Below are 19,257 nucleotides of genomic sequence, written 5' to 3' on the forward strand. Positions count from 1 at the left end.
AGAGAGGCCCAGAGAGGCCCAGAGAGACCCAGAGAGACCCAGAGAGGCCCAGAGAGGCCCAGAGAGACCCAGAGAGACCCAGAGAGGCCCAGAGAGGCCCAGAGAGGCCCAGAGAGGCCCAGAGAGACCCAGAGAGACCCAGAGAGGCCCAGAGAGACCCAGAGAGACCCAGAGAGACCCAGAGAGGCTCAGAGAGACCCAGAGAGACCCAGAGAGACCCAGAGAGGCCCAGAGAGACCCAGAGAGACCCAGAGAGGCCCAGAGAGACCCAGAGAGACCCAGAGAGGCCCAGAGAGACCCAGAGAGGCCCAGAGAGGCCCAGAGAGACCCAGAGAGACCCAGAGAGGCCCAGAGAGACCCAGAGAGACCCAGAGAGACCCAGAGAGGCCCAGAGAGACCCAGAGAGACCCAGAGAGACCCAGAGAGGCCCAGAGAGGCCCAGAGAGACCCAGAGAGACCCAGAGAGGCCCAGAGAGGCCCAGAGAGGCCCAGAGAGACCCAGAGAGACCCAGAGAGGCCCAGAGAGACCCAGAGAGGCCCAGAGAGACCCAGAGAGACCCAGAGAGACCCAGAGAGGCCCAGAGAGACCCAGAGAGACCCAGAGAGACCCAGAGAGACCCAGAGAGACCCAGAGAGACCCAGAGAGGCCCAGAGAGACCCAGAGAGACCCAGAGAGACCCAGAGAGGCCCAGAGAGACCCAGAGAGACCCAGAGAGACCCAGAGAGACCCAGAGAGGCCCAGAGAGACCCAGAGAGACCCAGAGAGACCCAGAGAGGCCCAGAGAGACCCAGAGAGACCCAGAGAGACCCAGAGAGGCCCAGAGAGACCCAGAGAGGCCCAGAGAGGCCCAGAGAGGCCCAGAGAGACCCAGAGAGACCCAGAGAGACCCAGAGAGACCCAGAGAGGCCCAGAGAGACCCAGAGAGACCCAGAGAGGCCCAGAGAGACCCAGAGAGACCCAGAGAGACCCAGAGAGGCCCAGAGAGACCCAGAGAGACCCAGAGAGACCCAGAGAGGCCCAGAGAGACCCAGAGAGACCCAGAGAGACCCAGAGAGACCCCGGTGAGGGGGTGGACGGAGGCCTGAGTGAGCCGTCAGGACGATGGCTGAACTATTGCAGAGACGGAGGTCATAAATCTCTAACACAATGTCCGACTGTAACCTCAGCAGCGACACAGCCTTTGTGGGGAAATCAGGAACTTTTCCCAGAATGCACTGCAGACGGCAGCTCTACCTGCTGGACAGGTTTGAGTGAATCAGCCTTTTCAGACAAGAAGACTGGAATCGGAGCTGAGAAGCAGACCAACATCCCAGATCTCTTTGGCTTCCAGCTCTCTGACCTCTCAGAGGTCATGCATCAGCCAGAGGTCAGCCAGAGGTCGTGCATCAGCCAGAGGTCAGCCAGAGGTCGTGCATCAGCCAGAGGTCAGCCAGAGGTCGTGCACTGAGCAGACATGGTGGGAAAGACTCAGGTAACAAGAAAGAGACTGGCAGCCAAAGACGTTTCCCTTCACTGTGACCCCTGACCCCAGAGCGCTGCTGCAGAGCCGGAGTCTGAGCCAGCTGACCTCCTGGAGGGCAGACCAGACCAAGCTGTAAGCCGACCGGTGGTTCAGCCACGCAGGAAAACAATGTGTGGAATCTGTTGTTTTTGTAGTGTCTCGGAGTAAACAGCTGTTCAGACGAATCCGTGTGTCATCCGTTCAGTTGACATTCAATTAAGAATCAAAAAACTAAATATTGAAAAATGACTCGTTTTTCCTGTTTTTGTTTTTAAAATTAAAAAAGGAAAAACGACTCACTTTAATGTGATTTTTCAATGTCTTCGATCTCCGTGACCCGGAAGTCCTTTCGTCGGTGTTTTGGCTTTTTGCCCTGCGGGACAGTGGCGGCTCACGTCAGCCTGTGGTCCGTTTAAGGCCTCCACACTCTACAGGATGATCGGGCCGAGTTTTGCCCCGATCTTCTCCTCCCGACCGAGGCCGACAGGGTCCGACTGTCGGGAGTCTGGGATGAGTTCGGTCCGATCCTCCTCTGGTGTTCGGTGGTTCCGAGATGTTTTCCGGTCGGAGCCTCTCGGAGGCGTCGGAAGGGGAGATCGTAGATCATGAACATGTTTAATATTTCCGATCGCAGATCCTGTGGTGTGTGGAGCTCCGAGAGGCGCCGATCAGCTGAGAGCCGACCTGTCCACACCCTCGGAATAAAGCTCCCTGATTGGCTGAACAGCTCCGTCTCACCAAGGTGCCGTTGATTAAAAAAATCCACCCAGCTGTCAGAGCTGGATGAATATATGGTAAATGGTAAATGGACTACACTTGTATCGCGCTTTTCACCCTGCTTGACAGAGCCCAAAGCGCTTCACCCTGCATGATCACATTCACCCGTTCACTCCACCCTGGGTGGAGGTAAGCTGCTGCTGTAGCCACAGCTGCACCATCGGCCCCTCCCACCAACAACCATTCACTCTCACACTACATTCACACTTAGGCGAGGGGGGTGAAGTGCCTTGCCCCTGCGGGAGCGGGGATCGAACCGCCAACCTTCCGGTTATAAGACGACCCGCTCTACCAGCTGAGCTACGTGCAGACAGTGAGAGGCTGATCCTGTATCGCTCCTGGATGAACTGGATGTTCTAAATTCAGACCCAAACTCCGATCTGATTCGTTCACCTGCATCTCCACCAGTCCTGCAATAATCCCGACGTCTGAATTCATCTCCATTATTAACCATCACGGAAGAATGGGGGGGGGGGGGGGGGGGCTTCTCTCCCTGCCTTCAGAGAAACATTCAGATTCAGATTCAGATTCAACATTCAGAATGTTGACTCCCGAGTGGAGCAGCAGAATGAAGTTGTTCGTCGCAGACTCTGACAAATGAAAGCGAATCACCAAATATCGTAAATCATTCTGTTTGTCCCCAGATTGGATAGTTTGCACCAGAATAAAAACTCGTTGAGCTTTGGTTAGGTCCGTTTCATTATACGTCGCTCTGTTTCTCCCGAGTGGAGCAGCAGAATGAAGTTGAATGAAGTCAACATTAAAAAAACACGTTAATAAACTGAATTATTATCAAATGTGGAGTGTAAATCATAAGACAATGATCTCAAACTATGCTTCCCTCTTCTGTGCTGGGGCGGGCGTCTGCGCTGAAGCAGCGATGCCGATGTGAATGAATGAACAGGCTGTGACCCGCCCACTTTCCCGCCGCACGATAGAACTTCCGGGTCACGGAGATCGAAGACGTTGAAAAATCACATTAAAGTGAGCTCTGTGGCCGTATTTCAACTTCCCTTTACTTGATGCGTCTTAAACGGGATATTGAAAAACAAACCAATTTTCATTTATTTGTTTTATTTTAAAAACCCCGTTCTGCTGGAATCTGCAGAACAAACTCCCTTTCTCAGGCTTCTGGTCAAAATGAGGCGTTTTCCCTGAAAGCAGCTGAGCTCGACTGCCGCGGCTACAGATCCCAACAGGCCAGAAACGGACCGACGACAAAAAGGAGGAAAAACACCAAGTGTTCCAGGGCTTCCTGGCGGTCCGTCTCCCGATCCAGCAGCTCTGCAGAGGACTGAAGCTGAAACATGGCGAGCAGAGCGGAGCGTCCGCCTGGACCGTCCGCCTGGACCGTCCGCCTGGACCGTCCGCCTGGACCGTCCGCCTGGACCGTCCGCCTGGACCGTCCGCCTGGACCGTCCGCCTGGACCGTCCGCCTGGACCGTCCGCCTGGACCGTCGGCCTGGACCGTCGGCCTGGACCGTCCACCCGGACCGTCCGCCCGGACCGTCCGCCCGGACCGTCCGCCCGGACCGTCCGCCTGGACCGTCCGCCCGGACCGTCCGCCCGGACCGTCCGCCCGGGCGGACCGTCCGCCTGGACCGTCCGCCTGGACCGTCGGCGGCTGACGGCTGACCACAGACAGGCAATGCTGGACGGACACTCACAAAAGTAAGTCACAAAGTAACTAATTACTTTTGAAAATAACTAATCAGTAAATGGGATTACTTTTTAGGAAAAGTAATGAGTAATCTGTGACTCAGTACTATTTCCAGGTAACTTGAACAACACTGGTCTCGAGCCTCTGACACACTGAAGACTGGTTTAGTCCCAGAGGCGGGGTCAGTGTGTGTGTGTGTGTGTGTGTGTGTGTGTGTGTGTGTGTGTGTGTGTGTGTGTGTGTGTGTATGTGTGTGTGCGTGTGCGTGCGTGTGTTTTTAATTGCTCCATGGAGCAGTCGAGTGACGGTCCTGAAGGACCAACACTAGTAACATACCCATAATGCAATGCAAGTAAGTGACCATCAGCTGACTCTGGAGATTTGATAAGAAAAACTTCATCAATCCCAGAATGCATTGTGTTATATGTGTTACTGAGTGTGGAGTGCTCAGCACTTCTCTCCAACGTTTCCCGTGAGGCTGATGGTCTAACAGACCCAGCAGGGACCAGCAGGGACCAGCAGGGACCAGCAGGGACCAGCAGGGACCAGCAGGGACCAGCGGCCGCCCCCCCTGGAGGACCAGGACACTTACTGACTCCGGGGACGACCAGCAGGAACAGGCCGTCCAGCGAGGCCACCACGGCGTCGCTGTACAGGTTCTTCCAGGGGATCTTCAAGGTCAGCTTCCCTGGAGACCAGAGGGGGAAGGAGGGTGAGGACCACGTCCAGCGGAGGACGAGACAAGGGGACACCAACAGGACATGGACAGGGGGACAGGACAACAGGTGCAGCGCAGGACCGTGAGCATCAGGACTTACCAATCTGTCCAGCTTTCACTCTGAAGGGGACGTCCAACTCACTCTGAAAGACAGAGACCAGGAGTCAGTCTGGAGCCCGTCCAGGACCGGGCTGGACCCAGTCCAGGACCGGGCTGGACCCAGTCCAGGACCGGGCTGGACCCAGTCCAGGACCGGGCTGGAGCCCGTCCAGGACCGGGCTGGATCCAGTTCAGCCCAGTTGGAGGACTCCCCCAGGGACCGACACCATCAGCTCGTTGCTTCACAGATATCAGGAAGTTGAGTCGTTCTTTGTGAGAATCATGTGGAAAATGAGCAGGATGGCGGCGTTCGGGCGGCGTTCGGGCGGCGTTCGGGCGGCGTTCGGGCGGCGTTCGGGCGGCGTTCGGGCGGCGTTCGGACGGCGTTCGGACGGCGTTCGGACGGGGTTCGGGCGGCGTTCGGACGGCGTTCGGACGGCATTCGGACGGGGTTCGGGCGGCGTTCGGACGGCGTTCGGACGGCGTTCGGACGGGGTTCGGACGGGGTTCGGGCGGCGTGCGGACGGGGTTCGGGCGGCGTTCGGACGGGGTTCGGGCGGCGTTCGGGCAGCGTTCCGGCAGCGTTCCGGCGGCGTTCGGGACTCACCAGAGCATTTTCCTTCACTTTGAGGTTCTGGAGGACGACGTTTCCTGAAGGAACACAAGAAACACACAAGAGGAAGTTAGAAGTGTTTTCCTCACTGGAATCAAGCATGATTTCCCATCATCAACTGACCCTGAGCAGAACCTGCAGTACTGAGGGCTAACGGTACTGCTGGTTCTGCAGTACTGAGGGCTAACGGTACTGCTGGTTCTGCAGTACTGAGGGCTAACGGTACTGCTGGTTCTGCAGTACTGAGGGCTAACGGTACTGCTGGTTCTGCAGTACTGAGGGCTAACGGTACTGCTGGTTCTGCAGTACTGAGGGCTAACGGTACTGCTGGTTCTGCAGTACTGAGGGCTAACGGTACTGCTGGTTCTGCAGTACTGAGGGCTAACGGTACTGCTGGTTCTGCAGTACTGCTGGTTCTGCAGTACTGCTGGTTCTGCAGTCCTTCAGTATTTCAGGCTCTCACTGGACTGCAGGAGGTGACTGGTGACTCTGATCAGAACCAGGAACCAGCTGACAGGACGCCACTCGGAGACTGTCTGGCAGTCTGTGAGGACTGGCAGCTGATTGGTGGAGAGGGCTGGGTGTGTCTGCAGGGTGAGAATGACAGAAATGCAGCCCAGCAGGGTTCACCAGAAAACACAACAGCAGCTGAGTCACCCCTCAGACAGCGTGTCCAAACAGAGAGACAGAGACAGAGGACAGACAGAGACAGAGACAGAGACAGCAGGGGGTAGAGCTCTCTCTCGTTTCAGATGGATCACGTCTCCAACAATACCGCTGTCCCACTGCCGCTAGCGGGTCGACTCGTGTTTTCGACCCGCTAATAATCGCCTCTTGTGTCCTTTCACACCGCCTGCAGACCCGCGTCTAACCGCGTCGCTGCGTCTTCCCGCGCTGATAGTGTCCCGCGTTGATGACATCATCAGCGCGACGGAGCAAAGCGACAGTAAACAATGCAGCGGAACACAGTCCCCGTTCCCTGTAGACGAGTCTCCTCTTCCCCACGGATCCAGAGCAGCTCTCTGGTCTCGCTGTCCTGCCAATACTGGGTCATGTTGACGAAGGAAATCTCACGTTGTGTCCAGAAACAACAACTAGCGCGCTAACGTAGCCGCGCTGCGTCGACGTCATCATGTAAGTTACCGCATTGACTCGCGTCTGCCTTTAGGGCTGCCACGATTGGTCGATTAATCACGATTATGTCGACTATTAAAATCATCGACGACTAATTTAATAGTTGACGAGTCTTTTTTTTGTCTCGAAACTGCCGCGGCACCTCCCACTGTCGCTGCGTCTGCCTCGCTGTATTTGACAAACATGCGCAGTCCTGTCAGCCGCGACGACGCCGGACTGGTGTCATGGCCGCCCGGCGGCAGCGGAGCTCAAAGTGTGGGAGCATGACAAGAAAACCTCAGAGAGAAGTGCAGTGCAGCATCTGCAGGACAGAACCGGCCTTCCCCGGCAGCACAACAGCGATGGATGAGCAGCCGGAACAGAAGCACGGCGTGGCTCGGGACAACCATGGTTGACCGTCGTCTCGGTAAGCTAATAATATTAGCATGGAGGGCTAACTTGCTGTTTACTCATAGCTGTCAACATTAGCGGTGACGATTTGACTCATTAGCTGCCGTTAGCACACATTTCATGTTTTCTGTAACGCTCTAACAGTGATGTGTTTTAATAAGAAGTGACGTCGCGCTGATGTTTTCCACCGTTATGTTTCAGAGCTTCACCCCGTCGGAGCGGATTCTCTCTGCAGCAGAACATCTGCTCCCAGAGAGAGCAGCCTGTCTCCAACATGTAGAAATGCTGACTGTCCTGGCGGTGAGCCAGAGCCCTGTGGAGTTTGGGATTATGTAGAGTCAGAGTGGAATAAAGTTGGATACAGTTGAGCACTGAACACAAAATGCACTTTTGTTTTGAGTCAGTGAGACGAAAACTTCAATAATTGCGTAGTTGCTTGATGCCAAACGCAAATTAAGAAAAAAAAAACAACATTAAGGATTCATTTTTGTGTTATTCAGGCAAGTACCTTTTCCTTATTTTACTCAAGTATTTGCACTTTATGGTACACAGTTAAACAAGTGTGTGTTGCATATTTCAATAAAGGTTTAATGAACTCTCATCTGAATTGTCTTTATTTTTAGTTAGAATATACCTGAAACACTTAAAGCTGAAATCTAATTGTGGCTAGATAAGAGCAGCTTCACGGTGGTGCGATAAACTGTTTTACTTTAATTTATATATGATGCGATTAGTCGACTAATCGAAAAAATAATCAGTGATTAGTCGACTACCAAAATAATCGTTTGTGGCAGCCCTATCTGCCTTTCACACTCCCCTTCGCCCCTCCCACTAAAAAGCTGATAGCAGCGACCCGCTGAAAACCCGCGTCGACTGCAGGGCTGAGAAACCCGGGTCTGAAGCCGAGTGAACGCTTCACACTGCCATGAGGACCCGGTGAATTAGCGGGTGTAAACGGGTTTTTTGGCCAGTGTGAAAGGGGTACAACAGGCTGAACCAGCAAACGTATTCCTGCTGAACCGACTGGATTCAGACTGAATAGAGAAAAGGACATGTGGCGTCCCCCAGACACTGAAATGGACATGTCCTGTCATCACAGCACACTCAGCACGTCTCTTCTGCGTGACTAAAAGCAGCGATACAACATTTTCTGTAAAATCAGACACAAATGCAAAACAACTTCTTTACAGCTGCTCAACATGAAAAGAATCCTTCCTCTGAACTCAGCGACACACAATCACTTCAGAATCTCTTCAACTCAGCACTGATTCATGGGACAGAATGGGAACGAGCGTTGTCCCGACACCAAAACTTTAAACTCCATTTTGACACAGGGAAAAAGAACTGGATACAAGGTAGGAAAAATAACCACTGGCCTGTGTATATGAACCCAAACCACGAGAACTGGATACTCTCTACTGTCTGCGTCCTCGCTGGGGAAAACCTGCCTTTTTATCATTGTTGATGTTGAATATAACAAACAACACTCCTGTCAAGAAGCTCTGCAGCAGAGCAGGAAGAACTGGGAATACACAACAGCGTCAAAACACCACTTCACTCTACCATGGTACACAACAGCGTCAAAACACCACTTCACTCTACCATGGTACACAACAGCGTCAAAACACCACTTCACTCTACCACGGTACACAACAGCATCAAAACACCACTTCACTCTACCATGGTACACAACAGCGTCAAAACACCACTTCACTCTACCATGGTACACAACAGCGTCAAAACACCACTTCACTCTACCATGGTACACAACAGCGTCAAAACACCACTTCACTCTACCACGGTACACAACAGCGTCAAAACACCACTTCACTCTACCATGGTACACAACAGCGTCAAAACACCACTTCACTCTACCATGGTACACAACAGCGTTAAAACACCACTTCACTCTACCATGGTACACAACAGCGTCAAAACACCACTTCACTCTACCATGGTACACAACAGCGTCAAAACACCACTTCACTCTACCATGGTACACAACAGTGTTAAAACACCACTTCACTCTACCACGGTACACAACAGCGTCAAAACACCACTTCACTCTACCACGGTACACAACAGCGTCAAAACACCACTTCACTCTACCATGGTACACAACAGCGTTAAAACACCACTTCACTCTACCATGGTACACAACAGCGTTAAAACACCACTTCACTCTACCACGGTACACAACAGCGTCAAAACACCACTTCACTCTACCATGGTACACAACAGCATTAAAACACCACTTCACTCTACCATGGTACACAACAGCGTCAAAACACCACTTCACTCTACCATGGTACACAACAGCGTCAAAACACCACTTCACTCTACCATGGTACACAACAGCGTCAAAACACCACTTCACACAATCTGTAAAAACATTAAAGCATCAGCCGAAGAGATTTTTAAGTGATTTTTTAAAGTGTTTATCCCATAGAAATGTATGGAGTAACTGTAACGACAGCAGATAAAGGGGTGTGTGTGTGTGTGTGTGTGTGTGTGTGTGTGTGTGTGTGTGTGTGTGTGTGTGAGGCACATAATAATAATGTGAAGATGTGATCATTCACTGCAGTATTATAACAACACAATGTTCCTCTGGTTAAGAAGTCCTAGAAAACAAGTGTCCACAGTGTCTCTGTGTCTCCTGTCAGGGGGGACAGCCAGCGGCCCCTCCTGCCCCTCCTCTGAGCCTGGTTCTGCAGGAAGACTCCTCTGAGCCTGGTTCTGCAGGAAGTCTCCTCTGGTTCTGGTTCTGCAGGAAGTCTCCTCTGAGCCTGGTTCTGCAGGAAGTCTCCTCTGAGCCTGGTTCTGCAGGAAGTCTCCTCTGGGCCTGGTTCTGCAGGAAGTCTCCTCTGAGCCTGGTTCTGCAGGAAGTCTCCTCTGAGCCTGGTTCTGCAGGAAGTCTCCTCTGGGCCTGGTTCTGCAGGAAGTCTCCTCTGAGCCTGGTTCTGCAGGAAGACTCCTCTGAGCCTGGTTCTGCAGGAAGTCTCCTCTGGTTCTGGTTCTGCAGGAAGTCTCCTCTGAGCCTGGTTCTGCAGGAAGTCTCCTCTGAGTCTGGTTCTGCAGGAAGTCTCCTCTGAGCCTGGTTCTGCAGGAAGTCTCCTCTGAGCCTGGTTCTGCAGGAAGTCTCCTCTGAGCCTGGTTCTGCAGGAAGTCTCCTCTGGTTCTGGTTCTGCAGGAAGTCTCCTCTGAGCCTGGTTCTGCAGGAAGTCTCCTCTGAGTCTGGTTCTGCAGGAAGTCTCCTCTGAGCCTGGTTCTGCAGGAAGTCTCCTCTGAGCCTGGTTCTGCAGGAAGTCTCCTCTGAGCCTGGTTCTGCAGGAAGTCTCCTCTGAGCCTGGTTCTGCAGGAAGTCTCCTCTGAGCCTGGTTCTGCAGGAAGTCTCCTCTGAGCCTGGTTCTGCAGGAAGTCTCCTCTGAGCCTGGTTCTGCAGGAAGACTCCTCTGAGCCTGGTTCTGCAGGAAGTCTCCTCTGAGCCTGGTTCTGCAGGAAGTCTCCTCTGTGAGAGATTTCCTCTGTCAAAAACTGGTTCCTGCTGTGTCCTTCAATCTGCGTTGTTGTAAACGGTTCCTATCAGACGGCTTCAGCTGCACCTTGTGCTGAACACGGGATCTTCTACTCAAACAGCTCAGAATTTCAAAACTTTGACAATAAAAATGTTACAAAATAAAAGCCTAAGGTCAATGTGTGTGTGTTCTGCTGCTTGCTGTGTGTGTTCGGCTGTTTGTGGGACCAATTTGGCTCACTTTGTGTGTTTTGTTCAACGTGTGTGTAACCACTCTGAGTCTGTGTGTGTGTGTGTGTGTGTGTGTGTGTGTGTAGTTCGGCTGACATTCTACAGACCAACAGCTGTTCTGGTGGAACCAGACTCTGCTGTGCTCCCTGGGTTATCTCCAGATCTACAGGTGCTACAAGCTGCACATAAGTTTCAATGTCAGCTCGAACAAAGTACTTACGAAATTGACATTAATGCCGAATTTTAGAGAAGATATAAGCGCCTCGCCGCATACTCGTGACCATGCTGCCACACATTCTGATCCGTGTTAAATGGGACGTGAGTTTTAAAACCGCATGTTTCTAAACGGAACCTGGTCTCCATCCATGTGGAGCGGTTAGCTAGCTACCGAGCTCACCTCCCCAAATCCCGATCTTCAGCTGGGACTTGTCCAGGTTCTCCACATAATCTCCGATGAACCTGTTGAGCAGGTCACTGACCAGAGACTCGAAAACCATGTCTGCAGGTCCGAGAAGCACTGGAGCAGGTCTCCGTGAGCCCCAGCCCGAGCGCGACTTCCGTGTTCAGCGATGCTCTCTGGCATCGACGACACGGCCTGTTCGATGAGCGGATGAGCGGCGACCCCGTGAGAAAGCGCGCGCGTGTGTATGTGCGCGAGCGCGCGCGTATGTCAGATGACAATGAGTCACAATCGGAGTTTCAGTGGATCAGACTCAGGTTAATAGTTTCCTGCAATAGAACACACACACAAACCGCACATTTTATCATGGTAATGTGCTGTGTGTGTGTGTGTGTGTGTGTGTGTGTGTGATGGGGACAAACAGCTTCATTGAAGTGGTCTTCCTGTGATTACCTTTGATCAGCTTGTTAGGGCTGAGTGCTCCGTGATGTCCACCTCCTGTCCCGGTTCAGAGAATCCATCCATGCTTGACGTCCAGAGGACAGGAAGCAGGACGAAGAGCGAGATGCAGGAAATGTGACGGAGGCAGCGATTAAATGTCCTCTGATGAGGACATCATTACTGACTGATGAGGGAGGCGGCTCCGCTGCAGGACATGTTCCTCCAGCAGGATGTTGACTTGAAAACATCACGGCGGCACAAGTACACAACATCTCCCCAGTCCACACACACACACACAGATCTAACACTCCCATTCACAATGTCCATGTTGGTTTCCATCGTTTGGCACCGAGCTGCAAAGAAAGAATAAAAAGTTTTATTTCCAGAGACGCATTTAAATTTCAGTCTTCACTGATTTTCAATTTGACAAACGCTTCTCGTACGTCGGAGCGTCTTTCCTGTGCGAACGTCAGACATTTTTAAAGAATCATTACAGTTTCTGCCCGTTGCTTGAACACATTTTGCAAAACTTGGCTCATTGTGTCAAAACTCTGCACACAAGCAAATGAGACACAACTCTGGGAAATAAACCAGTCACATCTGTGTCAGACTGAAACTCTGCGATCAAAACCTAACAATCCCACGTCAAAATGTCACTCTGATGACAAAATGTTACCCACTTGCATCTTATGAAATCACTTTCAGATCAGCAGCAACACACCAGTCTACTTTATATAAAACACTGCAGAGTTTCGTTTTCACTCTTTTTATTCAGTTCCGCAGAAGACACGTCTTCACAACAACCACAAAATAAAATACTCAATCTAAAATCATTACACTGCAGTAGAGCATTTTACAGTCCAGTCAATTCAGTTAAAGCAAAAATAAAACAAAAAACATACTGTCAACACAGAAAAGCACAGTTGTGTGTGGGCTTACAGTTTTTTTCGATTGCTAAAACACAAAAAGCAAAAATTTAGCACAATTTTCACAATTGCACCCATTCTGTCCTGTAACTGTGAAGGACTGTAACAGTCAGCTGTACTTATTCATGTGGAAGTTCTTTCACCCTGACACTGTTCCTCTCAGATGGGAGTCTGTACAGTCGCTTCATGGTCGTGTTGTGCTTTACCCAGATGCGTCTAATCGTGGTAACGCTTACTCGGTCTGTGTTGTTGAATACGTGCTGATCTGCAGGAATGTGTTGCTGTAGCTGGTGGAGACACACTGCATCGTTTGCTCTGACTGGTTCACGATGGACAGGTCCTGCTGTTGGGTGGACAGGCGCTGGCGCCCCCCCAGGAGGTCTTCTAGCCATTCTGGAGAAAAATGCAACCACAAATAGTTACTGTTTGCTTCTTTTTTACAGTACTGTGTATACTGTACTGAACTGTATTTACCATCCACAGTACTGAAACACCTCCACACGTTGTCACCGCATGTTTCACAAAGCAACCACTTTAGTTTGAAAGAGAGCGTTAGCCACCCTGCAGTGCAGCACATGTGACACGGTAAGGTGATACGGTACAGTACTGTAAATACTCTAGTTACAGTCTGAGTAGAGTAGAGAGTAGAAGACATACCTGTTGTCCAGTCGGAATGTCCTGATTATGGATGAAAGTGTGAAACGGCTCAGATCAGGCTGGACTCTCTGCCAGCTTCCCTCACAGTCGGACCATGTCTAGGACCTGGTCCACCAACGCTGCTCTCATGTCATTAGAAGTAATGTCCCTCGCTCGGCCTCTTCGACCACGTCCTCCTCTCTCTCTCTGTCCTCCTCTTCCTCTGCCTCCAGCTCTCCCTGCCTCCATGCTTGCAAAGTTCTAAAATTGCGTAACTGAGGCCTTTTTATAGCGGCTGATTGGTGTTCAGTTTTGCAAGTCAGTGTTTTCAGGCACACGCCTCAGTGTTTTCAGTTAGGCAGTGTGAGTTGTATTTGGAATAGATGTGTTTTCCCAGTGGTACCTTGAGACTTCATTTTGAACTAAGTGTCTTACATATGGAATAGTGTGTAGTGCGCAGGAGCAAGTGTGTTACAGAATTGCAACTAAAGTGCAAAGCAGCGCTTTGTTTAGGGTGTGGTTACACTTTGTTTCAGGTACAGGAACAACAACTTCAAGTTACTTTGGTTTAAGCATGAGTCTACAGTGTTCAAGCAATGGCTACAAACTGTAAGGTGAATTTCTTCATCCTGCCAGTCTGTGGAAGATGAATGCAGTGATGTGAGGAAGAGCTTTGGGAGCTGCTGTAGCTGATCCAGAGAGTTTTTACTGAAACTCCTGAAGGACCAGCAGAGGTCTCCACTCTCAGTTCAATCCAGTCCAGCTTTATTGACAGAGCAGCAGGTACAACACTGTCGCCTCCTGGCACTCCCACAAAGAAAAAACAGCAACTGTCACACGGCGGTTTCCTTTCCTGAGCATGTGGGAAAAAGCAGGACAGAAGTGGATGCTGGTCCCGTGGCCGGTCTCTCTTGGGAGGGGGGTGCAGCAGTGGTCCAGACTGTTCTCCTCTCTGCTCGGAACTGTTAATCTGCTGTATTTGGGGATTTGGTGTGTGAAGTTTCATCTGTTAAGGACCCTGAGAACAATAACATGAGTCTGGTCGGCTCTGGTAGGCAGGTAGGTCCAGGTAGGTCCAGGTAGGTCCAGGTAGGTCCAGGCAGGCCCCTGGTAGGCAGGTAGGTCCAGGTAGGTCCAGGTAGGCCCCTGGTAGGCAGGTAGGTCCAGGTAGGTCCAGGTAGGTCCAGGCAGGCCCCTGGTAGGCAGGTAGGTCCAGGTAGGTCCAGGTAGGCCCCTGGTAGGCAGGTAGGTCCAGGTAGGTCCAGGTAGGCCCCTGGTAGGCAGGTAGGTCCAGGTAGGTCCAGGTAGGTCCAGGTAGGTCCAGGTAGGCCCCTGGTAGGCAGGTAGGTCCAGGTAGGCCCAGGTAGGTCCAGGTAGGCCCAGGTAGGTCCAGGTAGGTCCAGGTAGGTCCAGGTAGGTCAAGGTAGGTCAGCTCCACATTCAGCACCTGGTCCAGGAGTGAACACTGAGCGTCCTGCACGTCCAGCCATGGAGTGATAGGAGTGATAGGAGTGATAGGAGTGATAGGAGTGATAGGAGTGATAGGAGTGATACACACCCTGAGGGAGCACTGCGGTCCAGAAGCCAGCGGTGGGTCCAGGGTCCTTGGGGGCTCCAAGCAAGAAATTCATCGGGCCCCCATCCCATCCGTACACACCGAAAAAAGTAGCTGTTTTTGCACACAGTTTGCACCTAGCGGGGCCCCTGGCAGCCGGGGCCCAGGGAAATGCCTGGTGTGGCCCCGCCTCTGCCAGAAGCCCCCAGGGGGGCAGGAGGTCCGAGCGTTTCCGTGATAACTCTGCCTCCTCACCTACCAGTGTGTACGGAGCTGCTCCTGCCTACCTCAGAGAGCTGCTCACTCCTCACACCGGCCCAGAACCAGACTCTGCACCATGGGGGGCGGAGCGGTCCAGGCCGCCGCCCCTCGGCTCTGGAATGAGCTGCCAGAGACCCTGAGGGCCCCACAGAGTGGAATCATTCAAGAAAGGCCTAAAGACTTTTCTGTTTCAAAAAGCCCACGCTCCGAAGTCAGCCATGTACATTTTGATTCGTTTCCTGTTTTTATTGTTATGCTGTGCTAACTGTGTCATGTTCTTATGTTCTTATTATTGTGTTTTTTTTTTTTTTTTGTATGTGGCACTTTGAGATTTCTGTGTGAAATGGAAAGTGCATTAAAAATAAAATGTATTATTATTTTTTATTATGTACCTGCCAGATCAGGGAATCGTCGGATTGAGGAGACGCAGCATGAGCATCATGTGAAGAGCAAACAGCCTGAGGACCCTTCAGGACAGCTGGAGCTGAGGACGGCGTCAGAGGACCAGCAGGGGTCCGGGGGTCCGGGGGTCCGGGGACACAGCAGCTCAGATGGTAGAGCGGGTCGTCTCATAACCGGAAGGTTGGCGGTTCGATCCCCGCAGGCGTAAAACTGTCTTTGTGTCCTTGGGCAAGACACTTCACCCCCCTGCCTAAGTATGAAAGTTGTGAGAGTGATGGTTGGTGGTGAGAGGGGCCGATGGCGTCAGTCTGCCCCAGGGTGTAGCAGCTGGTGTAGCAGCTGGGTGTAGCAGCTGGTGCAGCAGCTGGGTGTAGCAGCTGGTGCAGCAGCTGGGTGTAGCAGCTGGTGTAGCAGTGGGTGTAGCAGCTGGTGTAGCAGCTGGTGTAGCAGTGGGTGTAGCAGTGGGTGTAGCAGCTGGTGTAGCAGCGGGTGTAGCAGCTGGTGTAGCAGCTGGGTGTAGCAGCGGGTGTAGCAGTGGGTGTAGCAGCTGGTGTTTCAACATTCAACTTTTAAAATATTCAACTTTTTAAACCCTTTCTTCAACCTTTTTAAACTTTTTCAACTTTGTTCAACTTTTTGAAATATTTCAACTTTTTAAAATTATTTTTAACATTGAAGTCAATGGGAAAACCCTTCAACTGACCTTTCAACTCCTTCAACTTTGACCCCTTACAACTTTGTCATATTTGACGTAGATACGTCATTTTACTTGCAAAATGTAGGCATTTTTGTCCTCTATTCAGGTATGTAACATCATTTCAAGATCTTTTACCAAATTCAAACTGTGAGCCTTCAAGTACGGAGAGCATTTCAGCCGTTTTTGGAGTTTACAATGGGTGTGTATTGGAAAAGCTAGAGTGGGAGAGTGGCAGTTAGAGTGCGGGAGGCTCTGAATTTAAACTAAAAAATAATTCTTTTCTCGTCCCCCTGGCCACATTTCTAGCTCAATCTACACAATTACCTCTCTAAACGTAGCCATTTTTGTTGTGACCCGTACAATTGAGTCACTTTGTCTCTATCTCAAACGCTTCTCTCTCCAGCTGCATTTCTGTGAGGAGAGCGCAGAATTTCCTCCCATCCGCTCCAATGCATTTTGGAGAGAGATTTTCTCGCTCAAATCCAAAACTTCTCTCATGTTCGCACCATCGCCGTGGCTGAATGGATGATCCTACAGACATGATTCCTGCACCATTACATTCATGAAAGACTTCTGAATCTGATTGTGAAAAAATCTTTTTCAATGTCACCTCTGGGTTCTCGAGGAATGTCATTTCTTCAACCATGCGCACTCCATTAAAAAGTGCTGATTCACTGTCATGGCTGCTGTGCAGCTGGTCTCCATAGCAACAGACACACCTGTTGTGCTGCTGCAGCTTGATGAGTCTGGACTTTTCCATTCAGACTGGAGCTCTATTGATCCTCTGTTACTCTGACACTGACTCTGCTGTTTCTTCAACTTTCTTAAAGTTTTTTTCAACTTTTTGCAACGTTTTCAAACTTTTTCAACCTTTTTCAACTTTTTGCAGCGTTTTGCAGCGTTTTTGAACTTTTTCAGCGATTTTCAACTTTCTGCAGCTTTTTCAACATTTTCAACCTTATTCAACTGTTTTCAACTTTTTGCAGTGTTTTCAAACTTTTTCAACATTTTTACAGTGTTTTCAAGCTTTTTCAGGGTTTTTCAACTTGTTGCAGCGTTTTCAACCTTTCTCACCTTTTTTCAACTTTTTACAGTGTTTTCCAACTTTTTCAAACATTTTTCAACTTTTTGCAGCGTTTTCAACCTTTTTCAACTGTTTTCAACTTGTTGCAGCGTTTTCAACCTTTCTCAACTGTTTTCAACTTTTTGCAGTGTTTTAAAACTTTTTCAACCTTTTTCAACTGTTTTCAACGTTTTGCAGTGTTTTAAAACCTTTTCAACCTTTTTCAACTTTTTGCAGCATTTTCAACCTTTTTCAATGTTTTTCAACTTTTTGCAGCGTTTTCAACCTTTTTCAACTGTTTTCAACGTTTTGCAGTGTTTTAAAACTTTTTCAACCTTTTTCAACGTTTTGCAGTGTTTTAAAACTTTTTCAACCTTTTTCAACTTTTTGCAGCGTTTTCAACCTTTCTCAACTGTTTTCAACTTGTTGCAGCGTTTTCAACCTTTCTCAACTTTTTTCAACTTTTTACAGTGTTTTCCAACTTTTTGTAGTGTTTTCAACCTTTTTCAACCTTTTTCAACTTTTTGCTGTGTTTTAAAACTTTTTCAACCTTTTTCAACTTTTTGCAGTGTTTTCAACCTTTTTCAACTTTTTGCAGTGTTTTTAACCTTTTTCAACCGTTTTTAACTTCTTTCAACTTTTTGCAGAGTTTTCAACCTTTTTCAACTTTTTGCAGCGTTTTCACCTTTTTCAAGGTTCTTCAACTTTTTGCAGTGTTTTCAAAGGTTTCGAACCTTTATCAACCTTTTTCAACTCTTTGCAGTGTTTTCAAGCTTTGTCAAACTTTTTTAACTTCCTTTTCAACCTTTCTTCTTGAACTTCTTCTGCATTACAGTTTAGCATTTTCAGCTCAGCATTCACACTTGCAGTTTCTTCAGGAACTGCAAATTTTTCTAGTTTTCATTGGAATACACCTGTTTGAAATGACAGATTGCATATATAATTTAAAGGTTTCACAATGTCAAAAATGACACTTTGAATCAAAGCCATATCCAGATTGTCACAATCTATTGATCTTTTGTTTTTTAATTTATTCACAATACTGATAATCTCATCATGACCAACTGGTTTTAGGAAAACAGAATTTGCATTTTAAGTACAGACATCTGTGCGCGCACGGGATGAGCCAGAAGATGACATTTCCAGAGCCAGTTGAGGGCCAATGTTAACAAAGTAGTCATTAAAGCAATTCACAACTTCATTAATGTTGGAGGTTTCATTGTCATTTACAATATAAAGATCAGTGGTGCAGTGTGGTTTACTCTCCCTCCTAAACAGTCTATTCAACACCCGCCGTATACCCTTCATATTGTTTCTGTTATTTTCAAGTAAAGTTTGATAATAATCCTTCTTACATTTCCTCAGGATTGAAGTTAATTTGTTTTTATATAATTTATAACGTTTTTCAGCTTCCGGTGTTCTACTGATAAGACATTTTTTGTATGATTGATTTTTCTTTTCACATGCTTTGCGAAGGCCCTTTGTCATCCAAGGAGCGCTGTTATTCGGCCTCTTCACATTTTGTAGGGATGCCAGAGGACAGTGTAAATCCACTAATGATGTGAATATTGTTAAGAATGCATCGTAGGCCTTGTCTAAATCATTTTCTATAAAGATAGCGTTCCAATCTTCAGCTTGAAGACTTTGTCTTAGGGCTGAAATTGATTCGTTTGTAAAGATGCGTTTGTCGGACATCGCCCTTCCACTGATGCTCTGTTTCCTATTAACTGTGAGACGAAGTCTAGCAAAGATGGGGAGATGATCACTAATGTCACTATACAGAATTCCACTAGTAGTCTTACTGTCGATGATATTGGTAAATATATTATCTATCAATGATGAACTATTAGTCGTAATCCTGGTAGCTTTTGTTATTTTAGGATACATCATTAAACTACACATAGAATTTACACATTTTTCGACTGCATTATATTTATTTACGCACAGCAAGTCTATATTAAAATCACCGCACAATAACAGATCCTTGTGGGAATGATCTACAAATATTCGTTCAAAGCAATCAATGAATTCCTCAATATTAGAACTTGGGGGTCTATAAACACAACTGATTAACATGTTCTTCTGTTTATTTTATATTAAAGACATCACTGGAAAGGACAAACAAGCTCCAGTATATTATGCTCCCATGGAAGTTCCCCCACATACGTTATTATTCCCAATTTTATGTCCTACTTATCTTGTATCATCCAAATATCCAGAGAAGAAATGTCATTAAAA

At 49.1% G+C, this 19,257-nt stretch overlaps 1 protein-coding gene across 1 annotated transcript in view; it reads right to left on the reverse strand.

Moving 5' to 3' along the window:
- vps13c (vacuolar protein sorting 13 homolog C) overlaps nt 1–11,191 on the reverse strand; it is a 131,391-nt gene extending 120,200 nt beyond the window's left edge. Inside the window, exons 1-4 of the mRNA XM_030087701.1 lie at nt 11,036–11,191; nt 5,364–5,407; nt 4,758–4,800; nt 4,532–4,627 (exon numbers count right to left, since the gene is read on the reverse strand). Of these exons, the coding sequence (XP_029943561.1) occupies nt 4,532–4,627; nt 4,758–4,800; nt 5,364–5,407; nt 11,036–11,135 (283 nt within the window). The 5' untranslated portion in view covers nt 11,136–11,191. The remainder of the gene's footprint in view (nt 1–4,531; nt 4,628–4,757; nt 4,801–5,363; nt 5,408–11,035) is intronic.
- Nucleotides 11,192–19,257: the final 8,066 nt, after the last annotated feature.

Source organism: Salarias fasciatus, unplaced genomic scaffold (genome assembly GCF_902148845.1).
Source record: "Salarias fasciatus unplaced genomic scaffold, fSalaFa1.1, whole genome shotgun sequence".
In the NCBI taxonomy this organism is placed as follows: domain Eukaryota; kingdom Metazoa; phylum Chordata; class Actinopteri; order Blenniiformes; family Blenniidae; genus Salarias; species Salarias fasciatus.